This window comes from Mesoplodon bidens, assembly GCF_964165515.1.
Source record: "Mesoplodon bidens genome assembly, chromosome: 19".
Classification (NCBI taxonomy): domain Eukaryota; kingdom Metazoa; phylum Chordata; class Mammalia; order Artiodactyla; family Ziphiidae; genus Mesoplodon; species Mesoplodon bidens.
The window spans coordinates 45203444-45229154 of NC_138179.1; the positions used below are offsets into that span (position 1 = coordinate 45203444).

General features: G+C 38.8%; 1 protein-coding gene across 1 annotated transcript; it reads right to left on the bottom strand.

The window, feature by feature from the left end:
• On the bottom strand, window positions 1–25593 carry PSMD12 (proteasome 26S subunit, non-ATPase 12). The gene is made up of 11 exons (XM_081220147.1): window positions 25400–25593; window positions 18279–18338; window positions 18062–18190; window positions 14089–14196; window positions 12424–12528; window positions 8350–8499; window positions 8129–8263; window positions 7044–7156; window positions 5870–6044; window positions 3989–4066; window positions 1–3004 (listed from the first exon to the last, which is right to left on the bottom strand). The coding sequence occupies exons 1-11, from the start codon at window positions 25505–25507 to the stop codon at window positions 2795–2797; spliced, it is 1371 nt and encodes a 456-aa protein (XP_081076273.1). The 5' UTR covers window positions 25508–25593; the 3' UTR covers window positions 1–2794.
• Between the last annotated feature and the right edge of the window lie 118 nt (window positions 25594–25711).

The window sequence follows — 25711 nt, forward strand, 5'->3', positions numbered from 1 at the left end:
TAAAAACAAACAAATAAATAAATTTATTTAAAAATAAATATATAGGGCTTCCCTGGTGGCGCAGTGGTTGAGAGTCCGCCTGCTGATGCAGGGGACATGGGTCCGTGCCCTAGTCCAGGAAGATCCCACATGCCGCGGAGCGGCTGGGCCCATGAGCCATGGCCGCTGAGCCTGCGCATCCGGAGCCTGTGCTCCGCAACGGAAGAGGCCACAACAGTGAGAGGCCCGCGTACCGCAAAAAAAACACACAGGATTAGAGAGGTAACATGACTTAGAAAGAAAAATGCCAAGTATCTGTGGCTTTTTGTTATAAACAGTAAAAGAACTGAAAAAAGAAGTGATCTTTTAAAGTATGAGTTTATTTTCCAGGTTTTCTTAAATATCCACAAATTAGTGCTTTTATTGCAGCTATATCCAGAAGCTGGAAACAATTTAAAATATGTTCTTTTATCATACATTTAACACTTATAAGAGATAAAATGGAACAGTATGAACTTGAGAGATGTTTTTCAATGATTCAACAAAAAGCATATGGAAATTGATTACAGAAATAATGATTGAACTCTAAAATAAAAACATAAATTATACAGAAATGAAAGGGTAAAAGGTGTTTCATTAAAAACAAACAAAAAAACAGTGGCTCATCACCTCTCCTGCTGGTTAGTAACCCAATGAAAACAATGAGTCAAGTATTCTCTTCTCCATATGAAAACAAAGTGGTTCCAACCTTTTCATGCATGCCAGCTTTAGGTCAGAAATGCGAGCCAGGATTTTAGGTTCAGAATATCTCAAATATTTTACTGCCTTAAGCTAATGGATTCTTCTTTGTAACACGAGAAATTGGTAATAACTCTTAAGTTTGCTTGGACAGAAAAAACAATGGATGAGCAGTTAATCAAGTCAAGTGGGATTTGGTCACTGGGACACAGTTACAAATGGCGCCAAATCAGAACACACAAAAAGCTTAGTTTGAGGGTGAGCATGTTAAAATAAAAAACAAAGAAGAGGAGCATTTGAGACCTTTACAGCAACATATTTGGCCAAACAGTCTAGGTTTGGCAAGTACAAGGGGAATGAGTCCCTAGAAAGATGAAGTTAATGAGAAGCTAGATTCAAATTAGTTCCAACTCAATTTACAAATTAACAATGCAAAATGATTTTATTTTCCATCCTTTTCATTCAAAAGAAAATTAAAAACTATATTCTTACTGCTAATGTAAACTTCTGATGTTTCTCACCTTGCCATATTTTTCGTTAGTTTTTAAAGATAAGTGATAGCAGATATTGTTATTAATGTGACCAGTACATTAAATTTCCAAAGAATAAAATTAGATTAATACTATGTTATTATTCACAATAGAGGTTCTACAACTGTCCCCAGCCCTGGGATCACGAAATAGGACGATTTAGTGATCATTAAATGGAAAATGAATTGTGAAAACTGTTGTTTCCAGAATGCCTTTCCCTCTCTATTTGTATTTTAAAAAAAAGATCTTATACTTTCTTCATTTAAACATATTTTTTTTTTTTTTTTTTTTTTTCTTTCTGCGGTATGCGGGCCTCTCACTCTTGTGGCCTCTCCCGTTGCGGAGCACAGGCTCCGGATGCGCAGGCCCAGCGGCCATGGCTCACGGGCCCAGCCGCTCCGCGGCATATGGGATCCTCCCAGACCGGGGCACGAACCCGTATCCCCTGCATCGGCAGGCGGACTCTCAACCACTGCGCCACCAGGGAGGCCCTAAACATATTTTAAATAACCTAACATTGTTTCCTTTTTCCATTTTCTCTGAAATCAAATTTTTAAACTTCTAAAATTTGCTCATAGTAAGTGATCTCAGATGTTTCTTTTAATAGTAAAACTACTTTGTTTAATTCTGTTAAAAAAAAGTGTCAACACTATACCATTTGCCAAGAGGGTGGCCTGAAGTCTCTTTTTTTGGTCATTTTAATGCATTTTAGGTTGTTATCTAGCATGCATATAATGGAATTAAAGTTCCTATAGGAGAGAATGAATTTGGAGCATTAATGATGTAATTACATATGGAAGTTAAAGCCACAAAGGAGTTATAAAAATGACCTTGGGTATTAACCTCTGTCAACACAATTAGTTCAACAACTGGTCAAGTCAGGGAAAGGGGGTAAAAATAAGCTACTGTGATTGAGACTAGCTTGACTCAAAAAAAAAAAGTCTATAGCCTACCAGATAGCTCTGTACACACTCAATCTAGAGACTTTCTGCCACAATACTAAAATACAAATTCTTCACAAATCACAAGTTTATCCCAAATGTTCTTATACGTTCTATGCTGCTTTTTAAATTCTACTAAATAATCGATAGCTTTACAACAAAATTAATTTTATTTAAAAAACACTTAAATCACTATCCCACAAAATGTTTAGAAACACAGGTAACCATGGAAGGTAAACGTGTATATACTGCTTTTATTATTATAGTTATGGTTGTTAGCTGAATGAAAACAAATAGTAGCTAAAAAGGTTTCAAATGATAGAATAACTTATTTAGGTAAGTTATGACAATTTTTTGAGTACTCAGACAATAGAAATGTATTATATATTTTTGCACCAACTGCACATGCAAAGTTAACAATGAAATCGAGGAACTGAAGATCAAAAGGGGCCTCAAACATATTCACTAGCTTTTAAATTTTAGACAAAAGAGCTGAGAATAGGAAAAAAAAAAAAAAACACAACATATACACCATAAAAGTCTTTTTCTTTTTTAATGACTTCCAATTTTAACTCTTTTCTAAAAGCACTAAGGGCATGGAGACGCTTATTGTAGATTATGTATCATCTCCTCTTTGGCTATGAGGTGTGTGGTTTTGTTAACTAGAGACATCAATGAGTTCAGTTTCTGAGACCAGTCATTTAATAAATTATTTGGATCCTTGGGTCTCTGGAAGTTGATAATTCCTGCCAACCTGTCTACTTTAGCAAAGATGGTCTTGTTAACTACTAGATTCGAGAGAAAAGCCTCTGACTCCTGCAAGAGAGAGACAAACTGGATTAAGACAAGATAATTTTAATTATCAATAAACAAAATTTAAGGAAAGCATCTTCTAAACTTTTCACTCAAGAATATGCTAAAATTCATTAATAGTTACAAACTGCTGATTTCCTGCAATGATGTACTTATTTTACTAAGAGTCTAGGGAATGATTAGAATGAGTACACTCGAAGTCAGCGTTCAGTTTGAACCTCCCTGCAAACTTAATGCTGTGGGTACTGCCTAAGAGCCTGTTGCCAACAGCAACTTGGTCTACCTTCTACGTTTCCCCCTAAAAGGCAGTATTATACAGTTAGTTTCCAGAAATACTGGGTTAGAATATATGCTCTGCCACTTGCCAACTCTGTAGCCAAAGAGAAGGCACTTTACTTCTAAGGACCCAGGCACCCTCGTCCAGAAACGAGAAAAGCTAACGAACTAACCGAGGATCAAGCCCTCTAACCCCAATATGCCACGATTCTTCCTTTTCAGCTAAACTGTCAGACTCCTTCTGGTGACAGAAATGGCTTTTCAGACCATTACTATACACTTTGCTTAACTCCTATCTCTTTGTTATTGTACATTTTACCAACATGAAACCCAGAACTGAAGATGATATTCCTCTAACATGTCCTGGGTCCTTTTCAGGTGAACTGCAATCAAGTCTCCCGCATACACTGTATTTCTACAGTTCACTTTTGGGAACCTAGACATATTTATTATAGAAATATACACTTTATCTGCAAATTAATCACTGTAAAACTACCATATTTAAGTGAAGATTTTAACTAGTATAAATAATATTAATGTAGCTATAAACTTGATACTTAGGCTACTCTTTGGTATTCAAGATAGCTTGGGGAAACTTTCTATCACCTAAACTTAAAATTAAGTAATAAAACAAAATTGATTTTCTTGCTCAATTTTTACAAGTCAATTGATTTTCAAAATGAATGGTTACAAACAACGTTTACTACTTACATCAACAGATAGATCCAGAAGTTGTGCCATCCTCTTCATTGTTATCCTCGTGTAATACTTGGCCATTATTCTAATATTCTGAGGAGAGAATAGAGGGCACGGAGGACACAGCTGTCAGTAAGGCCAAAAGCCCACCCCATTTGTTTTCATATCCAAATAGGTTTAGTTAAAATGCCAATACTCAGAGCTTTTATTTTGCTATAGTCCACCACTGGAATGAAGCTGGTTCTAAATGTCAATAACGAAACTAAATATTTAGATATTTTGGCTTCTGCGGTTATTTTTAGTTATTCTGAGTACACTCTACAACTCTTCTAAAATATATATAGTCAAAATATAGGCTTAACTAAATTAGTTGTTAAAAGTTGTAACTGTACTAAAATATTTTTGCTAAATGCAAGAATCTAAAGTTAAGTTTTTCTAATTATGACACAAATGTTTAAAAGGCTAAAATTTTAAAAAGATCAAAATCATCTCAAAACGCTACCTTACATCATTATAACTATGTAAAGATAACTCAAAATTAAACTCTTAATTTTCACTGGAAGAGGTGCTAAAGTTAGAGAGACGCCCCTTTGTTATTCTTAATGTTACTAACAAAGCAGCAGCACTCACAAGGAAAAAGGGGGATGGTGGGGAGAAAAATGAGCTCATCTTTGAAGAAGCTGCACCTCCTCCCATCTCTAATCAGGGCTGATGGCAACACCAACCTCTCAGAAAGCATGAGAATCACTCAAGACTCCCTGCTTTTCCTTCATCCTTTAAATCTAACCAATGACCAAATTCTATTATTTTTCTTCTTTAAAACAGTTAATTCCATTCCGCCCACTCTTCCTCAATACCTTGGCTACTGCCTTAATTCAAGCCCATAAAGCCACTTAGCTAGTCTCATCTCCAGTCTTTCCTCTCTCCAAATCCACTCTTCACACTTCCTCCCAGAGGAATCTTTATAAAATACAAGCCTGGTCATTATGCTCTCAGCTTTGTTACGACCCAGACCTTTTCCGTACCTCCAACTTCCTTTCTCACTGAGCCCTTTCCTTGGCGGTCCCCAAGTTCCCCTGCTGGTTTGCTGCCTCCATGCCCATCTGCCTACGGGGACTGCCCTCCCTTGTCTGCCTGCTGACTACATACTCTTCTCACAAATCTTACCTCCCACATCGATTCCTAAGTATCCGGCCTGACCCTTCTTCCTGGTGGAACCAATCAACTCTCTTCTTGTGCTCCCCTCTAGTACATGTATCCTTGTACCATCATGCCTAATTTATAAATGCATCTTCCACTGTGATTTACTTTAAGCATTTTGAAGGTAGGGACCATGTCTTATTCTCCCATGTGTCCCAGCACTTTGTACAGTGTGTGGCATATAGAAGGTTCACAATAAATGTTTGTTAATGAATGAATGTTGACATAATTCAATTTGTAGTGACACCAAGAAGATCAAAGGTCAGGTTTAAGACATGCTACCCATTTCCAAAACTACCCAGCGAGTACCAGAAAGAAAACACTCCCTCCACCCCCATCCATCCCTCACATTCTTAAGAAATTCCTTCTGATTTATATGCTATAAAACTTTGGATTCTTGAGAGGTCCTCTCAAAATGCAGCATGCTAACACAGTTATCTTTTCTGAAAAGCTAAAAAGAGGTGGGGAAAAAAAGACAAGAGGGGTAAGATAAATTCTGATATGCTTTGGGAAATAAGACAATAAACATCTGAACAACAAATTTACATCACTACTACATTGGGCATAGAAAAAAAAAATCCTAAAGTGAAGAATTAAAGACATAACATCCAAAAGAAACATTTGAGGAATAAAAGTTTATGCTCAAATTTGCCAGTTTACTTCTAAATTGTCATTTCCTTCATGCCAGATCCTTACATGTTCAACAACTCTGTTTTTCAAGTCTTTCCACCTTTTTTCACCTTCCTCTGTATAACCAAAAACATCCGTTGCTGGACTCTCCAGAGAACCTTTTCTTAATTCCATTCCGTAGTCTTCAACAAGTGTGGACCAACGCATCAACTCCATTGTGGTAAAAAGCTTTAAAAGATCCCTGTTAATTAAATAAAACTTAATATATTCCAAATCTGTAAAAATTAAGTTGCATCTAATAGCAAATTTTAAAATATCAACAAAGAGGATTTTTACAGTTTTGTTTGTAGAACAAGATGCAAGTTATTACTTATTTTACCAACTTTACTACCATTTTTTCCACAGTAATTGTGAAAAGCACATTCCCCTACTTATCATTTTGCTATCTCCTCTATTGTATTTGCCAATCTCTGGACTAATTGACTGTAAACTTACTAATGAAACAGAAAAAAAGAAAAATAGCTTTAAAAAAAAAGCACAATGTGCTTATGATAAAGCCTATGTCTGACTGATTGATTGGTTGATTTATGGCTGCATTGGGTCTTCGTTGCTGTGTGCGGGCTTTCTCTAGTTGTGGCGAGCGGGGGCTACTCTTTGTTGCGGTGCGTGGGCTTCTCATCGCGGTGGCTTCTCTTGTGGAGCACAGGCTTTAGGCGCGTGGGCTTCAGTAGTTGTGACACGTGGGCTCAGGAGTTGTGGCTCGCGGGCTCTAGAGCGCAGGCTCAGTAGTTGTGGCACATGGGCTAAGTTGCTCTGTGTCATGTGGGATCTTCCCGGACCAGGGCTCGAACCCGTGTCCCCTGCACTGGCAGACGGATTCTTAACCACTGTGCCACCAGGGAAGCCCATGTTGTATATAATGGATTTTCAGAAGCATCTACTTCTGAAAATCACAAAGCCCCAAACATTTACAAATGATAAAATTTATCAAATGGTTAATTAAACAAAAGTGAGCTTGAAATAAGACTTCTACTTGATAAGTGGCTTAGAATGGAGTGTGTTATAACCTCACTGCATTAACTGCCAATGTAGTCCTAAAAAAACACTTTATTTTCTCTAGTTTTATTCTCTAATACAATCTATCAGTAACCAATTAAGAAGTATACACTTAGGTTAACCAATTTTCTTTCAAAACGGTGCTTCTACTGAGACATACTATACTAATTATAAAAGTACTTACTTGTATTTAGGAATTTCTTCTAACTTCTTGTCACCACTTATTCGGTGAACCAAATCTGACTGTTCATTGTCAAAAGGAGCCAAGATAACATAAAGGACAACACTTTTCAGGGCCTAAAAAGGTTGTACAATGCAACAGTTTACATACAAGACTAGAAACAAAATGGAAACTTTGGCAAAAAGTGAAAATTCATGGAATAATTGTATATACTCATTTTTAATACTGCATTCAAAAGTCAGGGGAAAAACCTTATCAGACTGCTCTTCATAGTGCTTTTCTTTAATGTTTACTTTTCATAAAACTATTATAAAACAAATGCAGTGAATCTTTGCTAATTTTTTTTCCTTTCTGGCTGTGCTGCACGGCTTGCAGAAATCTTAGTTCCCCGACCAGGGATCGAACCTGCACCCTTGGCAGTGAAAAAACAAAGTCCTAACCACTGGACCACCAGGGAATTCCCGAATCTTTGCTAATTTGAATTACTACCTGGGTTGGCTTTTTTTTTTTTAATTGAAGTATAGTTGATTCACTTAGTTTCAGGTGTACAGCAAAGTGACTCAGTTTTATATATACATTCTTTTTCAGATTCCTTTCCATTACAGGTTATTACAAGATATTGAATATATTTCCCTGTGCTATAGTGTAAATCCTTGCTGTTTATTTTATATAATACATAGTGGTATGTATCTGTTAATCCCATATTCCTAATTTATCCCTCCCCCAAACATTTTTTTAAAATAAATGTATAAAAAAAGGTTCTTATAACAAGTTAGCAGCAAAAATGTGGAATCCACATATAATCTATTCAGAAACTTTGCCAAATAATTTTCCAAAGTAATGCTAGGTCTGTATCTGTGACCTTTGTTAGAAGGTAACCTGCTGTACATGTCTTAAATAGTAAGCCTACATTTCTTCAAAGGCCATAAATAATTCATCTGAATCAGTAAGGATAAAGTGAACTATCAACAGACTGAACAGAAAGCAGTACCACACAATTGCATGTAATTACTGAAGTTAAAATTATTTCAAAAAATGCAAATTCTTCCTAATAAGTATCAATGTCAAGTTTAAGACTATATTCTTACCTGTTGCCACTTTTCACTTTCTGCCTGTATACAGGGAGTATCATAGATTGCTCTGTAGTGCTTACAAATAGACAAATAAGATCCTTCATGTTGATCCAGCTGAATCATTAAGTTATAGTATTTCAACTTTAATTTCTGAAAAAAATTGACAAAGTAAATTGGGGTTTATGGGGTTTCCCCCAACATTTTCAGAGTAAATTTATAGTAAGATACAGGCTTACCTCTGTATTTTCTTCCTGGAAAAATTTGGTGTTAATTTTCTTGCTGATGATTTGTGTACGAATGTAATCCTTCACAGCTAGGCAGAGCCGCATTTGCTCCAAAATAAACTCCACTCGCTCTTTCTTTTCCATTGATCCATACGTTTCCACCTAGCAGAGTAAGCCCCCAACTAAGATTATAATCTTTAGTAATATTTTTTAATTGCAACAAAATTAAATAGACATTAAAAATTCACACTTGATAAATAATATGAACCTTAACGCATACTGAGAGAGTGTTGATGGTGATATAAAAAGCTAGTTTCCTCCAGGAAATTACAATTTAAAAAAATTATTATACAGTAAAATGGATTTTCTTTTGGTGTAAAGTTCTATGAATTGTAACACATGCACAGATTTCTGCAACCACCATCACAATCAAGACACAGAATAGTTCCATCACCCGCATAACTCCCTCACATGCCCCCTTTACAGTCACACTCATAACCCCTGAAAACCAATGATCTGTCCTCCAATACCACAGAACTGTGTTTTCTTTATTATTATTTATTTATTCGTTCATTCATTCATTTTTAGCTGCATCGGGCCTTAGTTGCGGCACGCTGGACCTTCCGTTGCGGCACACGGGCTTCTCTCTAGTTGTGACGCACAGGCTCCAGAGCATGTGGGCTCTGTAGTTGCAGCACGCAGGCTCAGTTGCCCCACAGCATGTGGGATCTTAGCTCCCCGACCAGGGATCAAACCCACATCCCCTGCATTGGAAGGTGAATTCTTAACCACTGGATCACCGAGGAAGTCCCCCAGAATTGTCTTTTCAAGAATGTCGAATATAATATGCAACCCTTTGAGACTGCGTTTACTCAGCATAATGCTTTGAATAATAAGATTCATTCAAGTTGTTGTATAAATCAAACAGGTCGTTCCTTTCTATGGCTAAGTAGTATTCCATGCGTGGATGAACCCCAGTTTATCCATTCACCTGCTGAAGAACAACTGGGTTGATTCGATCTTTTGCCTATCACAAATAAAGCTACTCTGAACATTAGTGGACGAGTTTTGTGTGAACATAAACTTTCCTTTCCCTTGGGTACCCAGGGATGGGATTGCTGGGTTATACAGTAAGTGTATGTTTAACTTTATAAGAAACTGCCAACCTGTTTTCCAGAGTGGCTGCACCATTTTGCATACCGATCAGCAATCTATGAGAGTTCCAGCTGCTTTGCATCCCTGCCAGCTCTTGGTATTGTCAGTATTTAAAAAAAATTTTAGGTATTCTAATAGGCATGTAGTAGTATCTCATCATGGTTTTAATTTGCATTTTCCTAATGGCTAATAAGGAAATGACAATTCTAAAAATGAAAAAATATATCAGTTGCAAGCTCATTATATAATAGTTGAAACCATTATACAAAAAAGAGGCACAGGTCTTTTTAAAATTCAGATGACAAGGCTGATATGACACTTTATGGATGCAGAATGTAGAGTTACAGTAGATACCCACAAATATAACAGAGAATCAATTATATCAAATACTATGAAAAATTTTCTAATATAATATTTGGCATACATATATTATAAATGATTTATAACATCTATAATGACACTTTTACAAAGTAGAATGAAGTAAGGCTATTACTACTACAATTTGGTCTGAAATGTTTTTATTTGACTGTCTTGTCCTTCGTTATTTTTTTTAATAGTTATTCAACATATTGTGTGCCAGGCACTGTGCTAAGCACTCTATGTACACTAATTCTCCTTTGTAATTTCCTAAGGAAAATAAAAACACACACAATGAACCATCAATGTTTCATTTTGACATGTTCACTCACTCTCCATGTGTCAATTACTTTGAAGCAAATCTCAGACAAGATATTATAAATAAATATTTCAATATGTATCTCTAAAAGATAAACTGAAAAAAATACCATACCTAAAAGTTCTTTATATCACTAAATATCTAGTCACTCCTCAACAGTCTCATTTATTTTTTTAATCAACTCAGAATCCAAATAAGGCTCATACTTTGCAATTTGTAGATATGTTTCTTATGTCTCTTTTTTCCTTGCCATTTATTCATTGAAGAAATCAAGTCAATCATCCTAGAGTTTTCTAGAGTCTGAAGTTTGCAGATGGCGTCCCTGTGGTATCATTTAACAGGCTCCTCTGTCCCTGGTATATCTTAAAAACTGGAAGTTAAACCTAGAGGCGTTATATAACTGAGGTTAATTTTTTGGCACGAATACTTCACAGGGGATGTTGAATCATGAGGCATATAGTCCTCCTGGTTGGCAAATAGAGTCGGGAGGCAAAACTATGGAGCGAATAAAAAGATCAGTGGTTGCCAAGGGTTAGGGAGAGGAAGGGATAAATAGGCAGAGCACAAAGGGTTTTCACAAGCAGTGAAACTATTCTTTATGATACTACAATGCTGGAGACACATCATTATTTGTTTGTCAAAATCCATAGAGTGTACAACACTGCAAGTGAACCCTAATGTAAAACTCTGTACTTTGGGTGATCATGATGTGTCAATGCAGGCTCACTGACTGTAACTAATGAACCACGCTGGTTTGGGATGCATGATAGTAGGGGAGGTTGTGTGTGTTGTGGCAGCAGTGGGTATATGGGGTACCTCTGTACTTCCCACTCAATTTGCTGTGAACCTAAAAATACTCTAAAAAAAAAAGTCTTTTAATTGAAAAGAAAAAAAAAAAAGGTGTGTGTTTGGCGGGGTGGGGACCCTGAAGCCAAACAGAACTAGTGGTAATCCAACAAGTTACTTAACTCCTTTGAGTCACAATTTCCTTGGCTGAAAAGTGGGGATAAAAATAGTGTTGCATGTGAACATTAAATGAGATCAAGTATATAGAGAAAATGTTTTTAAAAATGACAACAAACACAATGCATGCTGTACAAGTTCCTTCCAGTATTATTTTTTTCCTTTCCTTTATCTAAAATGGATAAGGTACATGATTGAAAAGTTAAAATAATCGATTTAACTTAACGGGGAGCCTTTGATGGACTAAAATTATAAGCAAAAATTTGAGCATAGGGCTTTCCTGGTGGCGCAGTGGTTAAGAATCCGTCTGCCAACGCAGGGGACACAGGTTCGAGCCCTGGTCCCGGAAGATCCCACATGACGCAGAGCAACTAAGCCCACAAGCCCCAACTACTGAGCCTGCGCTCTAGAGCCTGTGAGCCACAACTACTGAGCCCACGTGCCACAAATACTGAAGCCTGAGCGCCTAGAGCCCGTGCTCCGCAACAAAAGAAGCCACCGCAATGAGAAGCCAGCACACCACAACGAAGAGTAAGCCCGGCTCGCCGCAACTACAGAAAGCCCGCGCAGCAATGAAGACCCAACACAGCCAAAAATAAATAAATAAATAAGTTTTTTTAAAAAAATCTGAGCATCGTTTATGTACATTTTTCTGATAGGAGAAATGGCTTTTCTCAGATTGCTTAGCACTCTGCTATCTCATTTTAAGGCCTCTCTTAAAAGCTGTCCTGAAACACAGCAAACTATGAAGGAGTTTTTCTTTGTTAAACCAATATAGCCTAGAAGTTGACCACCAATCAAATATTCATTAAGAATGAAGCCAACGATAAAACAGTAAATTCCTAAGGCATAAGTAAATGAACGTGAATTACTGGTTTTATTTAAATTCTAAAGAGAATTAAAATGTTCAAATAAGGGCACGAAGTTAAGACTAATTTGCTGATCCTACTTTTCTTCAAAACTTTTTTAGCAGTTAAATTTGGTTGGGAACATAATTACACAACTTCCAGCTACTTAAATAACCTCACACTCTGTAGTACTCACTCTTAATCCGGTGGTTCAGAAGAAAGTGATAAGGTGCCAAAATAAACAATTACAAGAAAATACTGCTGTTTTTTTTTTTTTTTTTGCTGCGCCACACGGCTTGTGGGATCTTAGTTCCCCAACCAGGGACTGAACCTGAGCCTTCGGCACTGAAAGCGCCAAGACCTAACCACTGGACTGCCAGGGGATTCCCAAAACACTGCTGACTGAATGCAAAATTTTACATACTCTAGAATGCAGCACCTTACCTGTAACTCTTGTAAAATGGAGGCTGCCTCTTTGACGTCACCATTTTGCTCTTTGATAGTTGCTAATGTTTTAGTCAGCCGAGCACGCTCAATTTCAACGTAAATCTACAAATACGAGAGGTTTATGTTATCTAAATTCCTACAGAAACGTGCTAAAATTGAAAAGGTAGAACTGAACTATTATTCAAACAAGGTATTTCTCTTGCAGCTGTCATGCACTTTATCCTCCACGTACAAACAGCACTGTGTGACATTTTACATTTCACAATCACATAATTTTAAAGAAAATATCTCTATAAAACATCCATATTTTGCACTTTGCTTTGAGAACCTAAGTATGAAATCACTGTGCTTAACAACTAACAGGACCAAAAACTAAATAAATCGCACAGAAAGTGCCTTAAAAGAACTGATTATTTGAAAAATAACACTTTGCAAAGAGCGTATGCAGTCTATTATCTATAATTCAACCAATACTCTCATTCTGATTTCTCTTTAAATGCAAGGCTACTTTCTCTAAAAACATCTGATCTTGCTAAGTTAAAGTTACTAGCATTTTTGGTAGCCATTTGTAATGTTAGTAGATTTATAATTTCCAACAAATTAAACATTAATAGCCTAACAAAGTCTAGGGAACTAATTTTCATGCTTGGGCTTGCTGACCCATTTAGCCTTTGCTCTGCAGCAACTCCTTTTCCCCACTCCAGTCCCAAATCCTTAATCTCCAATGATAACAAACTGCTTACACTTTCCTAAATGTACTAAGTGTTTCTCACTCTGATATCTCTGCATATAATTTCCCGTATGTCTTAAATGCCCTTCTCCCTATGCTCTGGCCCAGTAGAATTTCTATTCATTCTTAAAAAGCCAGCTGAGCCACCATAAACTCTCTGAGGCTTTCCTGGGGTCCTCAGCCAGTCAACCCCTACCTCTGTGCTGCAGGGAACAGCAAGCACATTGCTACTGTCATGACCAGCACAGTAACTATTTCTATGATTGATCTCTTTTGAGGTTAAAAATAGCGTCCTGCCCGTTTTGGACCTCGCACAACACAGGTAGGTGCTCAATAAACGTTTAATGAACTAAACTATCAAAAGAGGCAGTAAGTTATATATAAACTAAGTTTTTGTCTTCAAACCACAAAAATCTACCTAGAAAGAAACGTATCTACCATAGCCACCATTTCATACTTGCCCTTTTTAGAGAAACACCAGATTGGGGGTGGGGATGGGGCACAGGCATCGAAAGAAATACAGATCGATTCTGGCAAGACAGTGCAAGTTTGAAAGCTAACCTCACACTGTAAACACTCTAAGAAACCTTAGCTATCCCAAACATAGACTTCTTGAGCAGATCTAGGCCATGTGAAGAAATAACCTTATGTTTAATTATTACCAAATGTAAATTTGGGATAAGATCACTAATTTCTAGAAAAATCTGATTATACTAAGACCGTCACTATTTAAGTATATTCACTGGCATATGGGAAGACACTAGAAGGAGATGTATTTCCAAAGATATGGGTTAAATTAAGATGATGACATTCTGTGTATTCCACCTTAAAAACACATACATATGTACTTATATAAAATGTTTAAACACATAAGTATCTCTGAATACAGGTAAGAAAGTACTTACTGTGAGTTCTGCTAATAGAAAACTTACCTTTCCTTCTGTAACCATTCGTAGAGTATCAATTAATCGAAGTTTGATTGGAAGGTCTGTGATTTCCTCAACGTAAGTACAGCACTGTTGAACCATTTTTGCAACAGCCTAAAATAATAAAAACCATTCATAAATTAAATTCATTCCTCATACATGAAAAGGAAGTATTTTATTGATGGAAGTGCTGTGGTCAAATCTGGTCTTCCCAAGCAACTCTAGATACTGAATTGCCGATTAAAAAATAAATAAAAAATAACCCCCCCAGGCCCACCCCTGCAACCCTTAGCTAAGAAGTACTGAATACTCAGTGACAAAGCAGTAAAGGTTAGGAAAACCTCAGGTGCAGAGACCTTACCCCTCTCCACTACAACTGGTGGGTGAGCTGAGTACACAGCAGGAAAGGTGGAAGAGGCGTGTCTGGCAATGTCCGTTAGAAGGCGGGCTGGCTGGCTTTTTTACAGTCAAGAAGAAAAGTATGGAAGAAGTGGCAACAAATTAAGGGCAGGGAAAGGTGGGGGGAGAGAAAAGCAGAGTTTAACAGTGGCTGTGACAGTAGTGAAGCCATAAAAAAGAGTCGGTGGCAGAAGCAGAAAGTAAGAGAGTTCCACCATCTGGGCGGGGAGCAGGAGCCACAGCCAGCCACGCCCACCTCAATAAAACGCGACACTGAAAAGCACAGCATCTCTTGCCCACAGTTCCCTGACAGGTAGTACAAGCAGGTTGTACTACATTTCTTCCAGCGCTAACAGTCTATGATCTAGGTCAGGGGTCAGCTGACCTTTTCTGTATATGTTTATAAATATTCACACAGTAAGTATTTTAGAGTTTTTGAGCCATAGGATCCTCTGTGGCAACTCTGCATTTTTATTTTTTATTTTATAAGTAAATAAATTTATTTATTTATTTATTTTTGTCTGCTTTGGGTCTTCGTTGCTGCATGCAGGCTTTCTCTAGTTGCGGCGAGCAGGGGCTACTCTTCGTTGTGGTGCGCAGGCTTCGCATTGCAGTGCACGGGCTTCTCACTGCGGTGGCTTCTCTTGTTGCAGAGCATGGGCTCTAAGTGCGCGGGCTTCCCTAGTTGTGGCTCACGGGCCTCACGGGTTCTACAGCGCAGGCTCAGTAGTTGTGGCGCATGGGCTTAGTTGCTCCCTGGCATGGGGGATCTTCCCAGACCAGGGCTTGAACCCGTGTCCCCTGCATTGGCAGGTGGATTCTTAACCACTGCGCCACCAGGGAAGTCCTGTGGCAACTATCCAGCTCTGCCTTTGTAACTCTACAGATATGCCATACATGACAAATGGGTGTGGCTCTCTCCCCCCAAAATTTTACTTACAAAGGTGGCAGGTAGGATTTGGTCCTTGGCCCATAGTTTGCCAACCTCTAATCTAGATTCTAAACAGCATATCATAATCGTTGATAATAATAATTAGGACTCAGTTATCAGGAAAATGTTAAATTACATTAAGCATATTTTAAGATAGCAGAAAAGTAAACAGAATATCTTGCTGTCAATTCTGCCTCAGTAAAGCTTTAAAAATAAACCCCATGGTATATCTTGCAAAGATTTCCTTGAAAAACATTTAGTGTTCACATAGCTCAGATCAGACTTAATTATCTGAAAATTAGCTGTTGAGAGACTCCCAGGAGCTCCAGAAGGCGAAGGTTTTATTGTAAAATATAACTCTTTCAGTAAGTGCAAAGCTCTGGAGCACCTAGTCTCTCACAAAACAGATGATCCCTCTAAAACTAATTATAATAATGATTTCTAGAAGGGCATACAACTTGATCATTCTAAAAGCTGTGCAAAAAATACATTAACAGAAACCAGATGGGGCAAAGAAAAGGAAACAAATCAATATTCTAATGATAAGTGAACATCTTGCTGCTCCCTGAAAAAACTGTAGGGAAGTCATTAGGGAAGCTACAGTTGGCATGATGCTGACGCTCTGCGCTGAAGTGATAGTGAGTTAGAAAACGTTAATCTTAAGCAATCTAGAAAAGGTTATTTTAAGAAGTTACTACCTTCTAACCCTGAAAAAGCAAAAATGAAAAGTTTGAGGTAAAAAGTAATTATGAGAAAAGGAAAGAGATATTTGGAGTCCCTAAGTACTTCCCAGCTGTGAAAACATAACAATGTTAAGGCACAAAGAGCAGCGCTGGTTCCAGTTCTGGGGATGTCACTAGCCGGCTGTAACACTGACTCCAACTCCTCTTTCCCCAAGAAGCCTTCCCTAATAAACCTAAGTAAAACCTTTCTCTTCCTCTTTTCATATATCTTAGCATCTTTACTATTCTAATGTCACTTACTGTATGTTGCCATGTATGCAAGTAATTTTTTAAAATTTAAAAATCAATCTTGGGACATGTTAAAGATTGCTATGATTACTTGCGATTTATGTTCTGTACTAAGCTGTAGGTTACTTACCCATTTCTTCACATTCCAAGAGCCTTACATATAAAATTCAGTTTCTCTATCAGAAAAGTAACAGAGTAAACAGTCCCTCTACTAGTTCTAAAATTCTATGACTCTATGAAATTAAATCTGTATTTTAGGATATGTGCTTTGAACTTTATATTAATACTATATAAAACATATACTTTTGTTTATTTTAACCCAGGTTGCCCCAAGATTTCTAATTAAGTAGCCCTTTCAAAATTGTCCCATAGAAAGCAAGTCTCTTAGAAAATAAGAGGAAGATGATGGCTTATCCATGTTAGTCTGTCAAACCACTGAAATGAGCAGCAAAAAGCATATTTAAATGAATTTCACATTCACATGTACTAGAGAGCCTCAATTAAATCTATGTTAATTCTTAACAGTGAATTTTATATGCATGTTAACTTATTTAAGAAAAAGGAAAAAAACCAATCACATTAACTTTGCTTTTTGCAAAAAATAATTTAACCCACTCTAATATCAAGCTCACTCTCAGAGCAGACTAATTAATAAAATAAGGGCTTTGGACAAGAACCCTGTACTTCTATTTTTGGGTTCTACTACTACCTTGTTTTACAATGTCATCACCTTTATCATTTGAAAGCAAAAAATAAAAACCCATAAGCTACTCGGAACAGCATTTTAAAGATAAAATATAAATGTAAAAAGTGGAGTCTACTTCTATAGAGGATCATTTAAATATATCTCAAGCAGAACAGGAAAGCAGTAAAGAAAATCCAGCTTCACAAAAACACCAAAAGAGAACACATATAATCTTTAAACAAAATGAGTAGTCTGAAATTTTAAACAAAATGATGTCTGAAAATGGCCTCAAAAATAAGTTAAATAGGGGCTTCCCTGGTGGCTCAGTGGTTGAGAATCTGCCTGTCAATGCAGGGGACACGGGTTCGATCCCTGGTCCGGGAAGATCCCACATGCTGTGGAGCAACTAAGCCCGTGCACCACAACTACTGAGCCCACATGCCACAACTACTGAAGCCTGTGTGCCTAGAGCCCGTGCTCCGCAACAAGAGAAGTCACCACACTAGAAAGCCCGTGTGCAGCAACGAAGACCCAAGGCAGCAATCAATCAATCAATCAATAGGAGAGAGTAGCCACTGCTCACTACAACTATAGAAAGCCCGCATGCAGCAACTAAGACCCAAAACAGCCAAAAAAAAAGTTAAATATTAAGTGTTTAATAAAGGCTTGATTAAGTAAATTACAGATTATCAACTTGACAGATTATATAACACAACCATTTAAAATGATAAATATGAAGGAGCAACATGGAAATAGAAGAAAGCTGCATCAACACTCTCAGAACAATTTTGTAAAAATATGCAAATATATAAAGATTAGAAAACAAAAATAAAAGCAGTTGTCATGAGAATATGGATAGAATTTTTAAAAACTCTCTAAATGTTGTGATGTTGATTTAACAGTAGATTTAAAACAGATTCATAGAAAGGTTTTTTTTCTGAAAGTCCTTATTTAAATTTGAATGTATTTGTTTTTGATCAATCATGAACTCACTTGTTTTAACTGACTCCGTCTTTTTGACAAAAGAATAATATTTTCATTAAGTAAATCCCATTCTTTAGCCTCATAGCACATCTTCACTACTGCAACTAAGATACGGGATGTAGACACCATATCAGAAGCCTGTAAGAATGAAAATATATTGAAAGTTAATGGAAACAGTGTCAAATGAAATTAATGGCAATTGAGGTTTTCATTATAATCTACTCACAGTTCGGGTCTGTTTTTCCAAAGAGAGAAGGGTTTCAATGACTTCTTGAAGTCTTCCTTCCTAAAACAAAAGATAAATGAACAATGAAAACACCAACAACACAAAACCAAATAACTTAGTCTAACATGAGATGTTTCTGACACAGAAAGACAAAATCAATAGCCTATTTTAGAGGAAAGAGAGTACTGTTGTCTTTTTCTCCTTTTCATGATACTGCCTGCTTCTCCAGAGGATTCCAGAAGTCAGTGGTTCCCAACTTGGGGCCCACAAGCTACTTTTTTTTTTCCAATAGATCTTTATTGGAGTATAATTGCTTCACAATGCTGTGTTAGTTTCTGTTGTACAACAAAGTGAATCAGCCATACGCATACATATATCCCCATATCCCTTCCCTCTTGAGCATCCCTCCCACCCTCCCTATCCCACCCCTCTAGGTCATCGCAAAGCACTGAGCTGATCTCCCTGTGATATGCTGCTGCTTCCCATTAGCCATTTTACATTCAGTAGTGTATATATGTCGATGCCCTAACCCACTACTGGGCATATACCCTGAGAAAACCATAATTCAAAAAGAGACATGTACCCACAATGTTCACTGCAGCACTATTTACAATAGCCAGGACATGGAGCCAACCTAAGTGTCCATCAACAGATAAATGGATAAAGAAGATGTGGCACATATACACAATGGAATATTACTCAGCCATAAAAGGAAATGAAATTGAGTTATCTGTAGTGAGGTGGATGGACCTAGAGTCTGTCATACAGAGTGAAGTAAGTCAGAAAGAGAAAAACAAATACCACAAGCTATTTTTAACATTTCAAAATGCCTAGGAGAAACTGACTCTAGAACAACAACGATTTAACACTCAAGAAAAGCATCAAGTCTTTGTTTTGGATTCTAATTCATCACCTCAGTGTGGTAACACCTGTTTATCTTGTTCTGAAGAGACTCTTAACTGGCTGTCACCCGTGTCTTTGAAGAATAAAAATGGGAAAATGGGGCTTCCCTGGTGGCGCAGTGGTTGAGAGTCTGCCTGCCGATGCAGGGGACACGGGTTTGTGCCCTGGTCCAGGAGGATCCCACATGCCGTGGAGCGGCTGGGCCCATGAGCCATGGCTGCTGAGCCTGAGCGTCCGGAGCCTGTGCTCCACAACGGGAGAGGCCACAACAGTGAGAGGCCCACGTATCACAAATAAAAATAAAAAATAAAAAAAGGGAAAATGATGATTTCTTTATAAATTCACCAGAAGTTTTTTTTTTTTTTTTTTTTTTTTTTTTGCGGTACGCGGGCCTCTCACTGTTGTGGCCTCTCCTGTTGCAGAGCACAGGCTCCGGACGCCCAGGCCCAGCGGCCACGGCTCACGGGCCCAGCCGCTCCGCGGCATGTGGGATCCCTCCCGACCGGGGCACCAACCCGTGTCCCCTGCATCGGCAGGCGGACTCTCAACCACTGCCCCACCAGGGAAGCCCCAAAAGTATTTTAAAACATTAAGTTCTGAGGAGAAATAAAAAGGATATTTGGTGGTAAAAAGATAGGAAACCCTGGTTTAATTTTTCAATGACTTTAGAAATAAATTATAGTTGTGCTTAAAGAAAAGAAAGCCTACCTGAGATTACCCACGCATGCTATACCAAGTCATCAATTGACAATAATCTCCATCTCATATATAAAAGCAAAACATTCTCCCTGGGGCATACATTAAGAAATGGGAAAAACAAAATTCAAATAATATAAATCTAGATGATAATACACCAGGACTAAAATAATCCATCATATTAGGAACCACACATTTTGATAAAAACAAAACCAACCCATAGCACAAAGAATGCATTAATTTGGGCTTCCCTGGTGGCGCAGTGGTTGAGAGTCCACCTGCCGATGCAGGGGACACGGGTTCGTGCCCTGGTCCGGGAAGATCCCACATGCCGCGGAGCAGCTGGGCCCGAGAGCTATGGCCGCTGAGCCTGCGCGTCCGGAGCCTGTGCTCCGCAACGGGAGAGGCCACAACAGTGAGAGGCCCGCGTACCGCAAAAAAAAAAAAAAAAAAAAAAAATGCATTAATTTAAGATATTGATATTACTAACACTGAATGAATTGGAAATGATGAGGAGGGTTTCATTTATAAATCTCTTTTCTAACCGTAAAGGAAATTTATTTTTATTTTAATGATATTCATAGATGGTACATGAGTACTACTCTTTTACTGATGAGAGAAACTAAACAGCTTTTGAATTAAGGGCACAAATAATGTTTAGACTTTTCAAAATACTGTTCCCATATTTTCCAAGATAACTTTTAAACTATGAATTTTCTAGGCAGCACAGAAAATGTACTGTATAGGCATTGTTTGAATTTATTTTAATTAAATCTAAAACATACAATTACTAACATTTTAACAATGTTTCCCATGCAAAGGGGAGCACCAGTTCTGAAAGCTGTATAGGTTTACGTGTACAATAAATGTTGGCTAAATGTCCATCAGAGCAGAAGAACAAAGAACAAATCTATAAATTCTCCAAAGTTAAAGGTTAATAAATCATAAAAATCAAAGAATTGAAACCTGTGTTGTTCAAAGGTCAACTGTAATTTCCATAGGGAAATGGTTACTACTTGGCAACAAAATATAGTGCAAAAATAGCTAAAATGCAAAATATTGTTTACTGATGGTCCCCTCTTGTCACTTTTGTAATTACTATTAGTCACATGATTGTGATCAACAGCATGTAGTTTACTGTATGGTATTTTAATTCAGAAATATGGATTTTAAAGAACTGCACCCTACAATGAAGGAATCACACACCACTCTGCAGCTGGGGTCTACCAGTATCAACAAAACATTAAACGTCACCGTCACCTTCTCAGAAAGGCGTTCTTGGATAACGCTCTCTAAAGTCAGGAGTCACTCAGCACCTCCTTTAACACTCCAGCCCACTGACTTTCTGCTTTGCAATGACCCTGTACACAAAGAATGTCACCTGCCACTTCAGTAAACAAAGGATGTTGCCCCGTAAAACAGGATACTGGCCCTAGATAGTTAAGATGTATATCAAAGAAATGATTTCAATAAGCCCAGGCTCCTGCATCTTCCCCTACAGAGAAAAACACTAAAATCATTAACTTGAGATGTCTGTTTTTGTGACTAGCAGTAATCTTTTGAGGTTCAACTACATGTTTGTTTTATTTCAGCCAAAACTCCTATGTATTCTGGCTCCTCCATCACCTCTTTGGAACAGTCCCTCAGAGCTATCTGAGTGGCTGCCTTCCTGGGCTATAGTTCTCAGTAATGCCCCAAATAAGACATAATTCTCCACTTTTAGGTTGTGCATTTTTTTCAGCTGACAACCCCAAACTCTTTTCCATTTTCATGTTCACTGTCTTTCTAATCTCACTAGAATGTACTCTGTAAGAGCAGGGGCCATGTCAACACTGTTCACCACTGTAGCTCAGAGCTCTGCACCTGCCCAAGCATATAATGGTGTTTTTGTAGATATTCTGGAGCATCCCTTTATACCCTGTACCACAGTTATTAGTGTGCATGTCTTGCCTCCTAAGTGGTCTATAAGTTCTTAAGGGCTGGACATTGTTTGATTGTTTCCCTTACACCAACCTGCACACAGTATGTGTTCAATGGATTGACATTGACCTGAACTATTCACTTGATCTTGGCTTACAATTCCTGATTCTTACTGTTACAGTAAGTAGGATGTGACAAATTATATGGCTGACAGTTCAGTGCTATCTGAGAAACGTTACCATCAATTTCATTAAATACAACTCCCAATTCTCTAATCATCCCACTTTGCCACCCAATCTTCCATGTTCAAGCTTATGGCTAAACATCTTCCTCGTTCCTTTCCTATCTATTCACATATCTTCCTTGAAATTCTACCTCCTCAATACTGCCTTTCAACTCAGAGGAACAAGGTGGTCAGAGCTATCAAAACCAAGTTGTTAGAACATGTGACTTTCGTGACTCCTTTTTCTCATTAAAATAATCCTTGTCAATGAGGTAAATGACTAAGGAGTTTATTCAACAACAATACATGTTGGGTATCTGTATATTCTGTATGTTTGTGTCCTTTAACTCCTAAATGATCCAATCTTTTAATGATTTCTTAAGCAACCTCAACAAGTAAGAAAAGGCCCATAAAAAGTTAACCACAAATAGTTGAAATGTAAGGCAAATCCAATACTTCTAAATGACCTATTTCTTGAAGGGGTCTTTTGTCCAAGCTACTAACAATCAGTAAACTGTTTTACATTTCACCTCCTCTTTATTTTTAGTGTTAACCATGAGAAGAGGTTGCAGGTGACCAAATGAAATGAAAAGACATTAAGAGGAGGGAGAGGGACTTCCTGGTGGCGCAGTGGTTAAGAATCCTCCTGCCAATGCAGGGAACACGGGTTCGAGCCCTGGTCCAGGAAGATCCCACATGCCACGGAGCAACTAAGCTCGTGCACCACAACTACTGAGCCTGTGCTCTAGGGCCCGCGAGCCACAACTACTGAAGTCTGCGCACCTAGAGCCTGTGCTCCGCAACAAGAGAAGCCACCGCAATGAGAAGCCTGTGCACCGCAAGGAAGAGTAGCCCCCACTCGCCATAACTAGAGAAAAGCCCACGCGCAGCAACGAAGACCCAACGCATCCAAAAATAAATAAATAAATAAATAAAAATTTTTTAAAAAGAAAAATCAAATGGCTTTAATTTTACATAGTTTAACAGGCCCCAACATTCTCTGTTTCAAACATTTCCATCACCCACTTGACACCCAAAAAATCATTTGGCATTTGAGTTTGCAAATCTTCTCGACTGTCTTGAACATAACAGCGATGTTCTAAATAAATGCCATACATTGACTGCTAGAACAACTGTAGCAGCAAAATATTTTTTTCTTACTGGCCTATAAGCTATTTGAAAGCAAGAGCTTTGTCCACTAATCTTTATACCCCCATAAAGTCTAGCACTGACTGGGTCTTGCACACAGTAGGCTATCAGAAGAAATTGGTAAGGGGAAGATTTTTTTCACCCTAGTCTCAGTTCTTGGAACAACTGGACTCCTTTAAAGCAATTAGCTTCTTCCTTATGGCAACTATCAATCTATTAATTCCAAAGAGGTGGTTTGGGGTGGACTTTGACCTGTACATATGTTTTGTCTGATCTACATGGCATTGGCTCAAATAGTGCTTTAAAACAGATTAGTGTCCAGTTTCTAAATATAAAGGCAATTCATATAAAAATCCATATTCCTGGTCTCTCCCTCAAATTAGAGGAGTTCATAAAGCGTGGCCTTCATTCGCAATTGGCAAAGATTAACCTGAGGTGCAGAGTTCCTACTCTCTTTCCTTGAGCAGGTGCTCGGAAGTTCAGGTTTCATTACACTTTGCTCACTAGGCAGGACACTCGGTGAAAGCAGAAGCTCTAGAATCAGTATGCCTGGGTTTGCATCCTGGCTCCACCACTTTACTAGCTGTATGATTTTGGAGCATGTGACTCAACTTCTCTTAGACTGTTTTCCTATCGTAAAATAAGAATGATAATAATACCTACCTCACAGGGCTAAGGTGAGGATCAAATAAGTTAATACATGAGTGCCTGGCACTGCAGAAAGCACTCAATAAATGTCAGAGATTGTTTACCTGTCCGGCGCTGGAGGTGTTTGAGTTTTCCAACCTCTATGTAACTGGTGATGTTTCTTTTATGTAACTGGTGATGTTTCTTTTATGTAACTGGTGATGTTTCTTCATAGTAGCAGCTAGAAAGCTCAGAGGTGAATTGATGGCTACCCTCTACTTAGGGTACTGAACCTAAGAAATACAAATGTATCAACTTCATCATCTTTCCCTAACCTTGTCTTTTGTAAAGCCCCACTAAATTCTTTATTGGAAAAAAAGAGAAGCATTAAAAGGGTTCTTTCTGAGAATTAAATGTGAAGTATTACTTCACACTCCTCCTGCCCCTGAATTTATTATGTTTTAATGTACTTAGGTAGTAAGCTCCTTAAGAGACAAAAACAACCCTATTAGTGAATGCATCCCAGATGAATAGCAATACATATTTGTGGCTGAATTGATCAAGGAATTTAAAGAGGCCTGAGCACAACCCTTAACAACGTTCCCTGATGAAGGTGATGCAACAACCATCCAAACCCTAGTCAGGCAAACCTAGGTTTAAATCCCTGGTTCTACCTATTACTAACTGTTAGTATGGACAGACAACTCTAAGACTTGGTTCCTTTACATGTAAAATGATACACAAAGTTTCCTGACACACAGCATCCCATGTTGCATGATAAATGTTCGGATCAAGTAAAATTTCTATTTCATGGGAGATAGGCAGCTGGGCTAAACTACTGTTAACGACCTCCATTAAATTATGTTACTTTGTACTTCTGTGCCTGTTTGTCTTTACTCGTGCAGTTCCCGCTCCAGGGATGACTCCTCCCCAACCCAATCTTATTCTTCAAGGCCTGATACAAACGTCAGCTTCTCTGTAAAACCCTCCCTTAACCGACCAGTAAAAACGAACGGCTTCCTTCTGTGTTCCAGTAAGACTTTCATACTTGTATGGCACTCACTACCACGCGTAACTTGTGTAATTTGTTGTGTACACGGACTCCTTAGGGACAGGGGTCCTGTGTTAATCACCTTCGTCCCTGTCCCTTTCCTGTCCCTTCTCCTGGCCAAAGGCCAAGCACATCGCCACGATGCGTACGCAACTTAACCAGAAAAACGGATTCGACAAGAGCCACAGAACTAAACTCTCTGATCTAGCGTGAATGCTGAAGCGGCCTTAATCCCTGAGAAACTACTAAAGTAAACGTGAAACAGTATCCAAGAAAAGGTAAAAAGTACTAATGGAGCCCCAACTCCTAAGGGAATGAAGTGACCATCTGTCCTGGGGAGGTTCTGGGAAGCTGTATGCACTAGCGTACTCCGGCTGCGGGGTCTCCCTGGTCAGGCAGACCTGGGATCTCCTACTTCTGCAGGCCTAGCTCGGGCCGGGCAAGCAACAGGGGGATGCGCACTCCAGCCCGCAGGCCCCCTGAGGCCTAAGCAAGCTCGGCGCCGTGACTCAGCCCCTGGCGCCCGCCAACAGCCAGTCGGCCTCCCCTCACCTTGGCCAGCTTCTCGCACTCCGGCAGTCGCTGATCCACCGTGGCGCTGTAGTCCACCTCCATCTTGACGATGCGCCCATCTGCTCGCTCCGAGTCGGCGTCCGCCATGGTCCCTACCTGAGCGTCCCTTGATGTCCCCCTAATTCGGCACCACTAGTCACCCACACCGGAAGCCGCCGGCGCACCCGCTCAGGCAGTGCGTCGGCAGCCCGCGCGAAGGACCCCACGAGGCCCCCTGCGCTGGCCGCCAGGCAGGCAGCGCTGCGGACAGCCCTGGGGGCGGAGCTGGGGCGCGGGGCTCGCCTGTGCACC

Bases quoted from the DNA above. Each gene is read 5' to 3' on its own strand.
- PSMD12 (XM_081220147.1), bottom strand. From the start codon at position 25,507: ATGGCGGACGCCGACTCGGAGCGAGCAGATGGGCGCATCGTCAAGATG. The intron at 18,191-18,278 runs GTGAGTAGATTA...TCATTCTTACAG, and splicing joins TGGAAAAACAGACCCGAACT to GCTTCTGATATGGTGTCTAC. The intron at 7,157-8,128 runs GTAAGAATATAG...CAACCTTTTTAG, and splicing joins AAAGTGAAAAGTGGCAACAG to GCCCTGAAAAGTGTTGTCCT.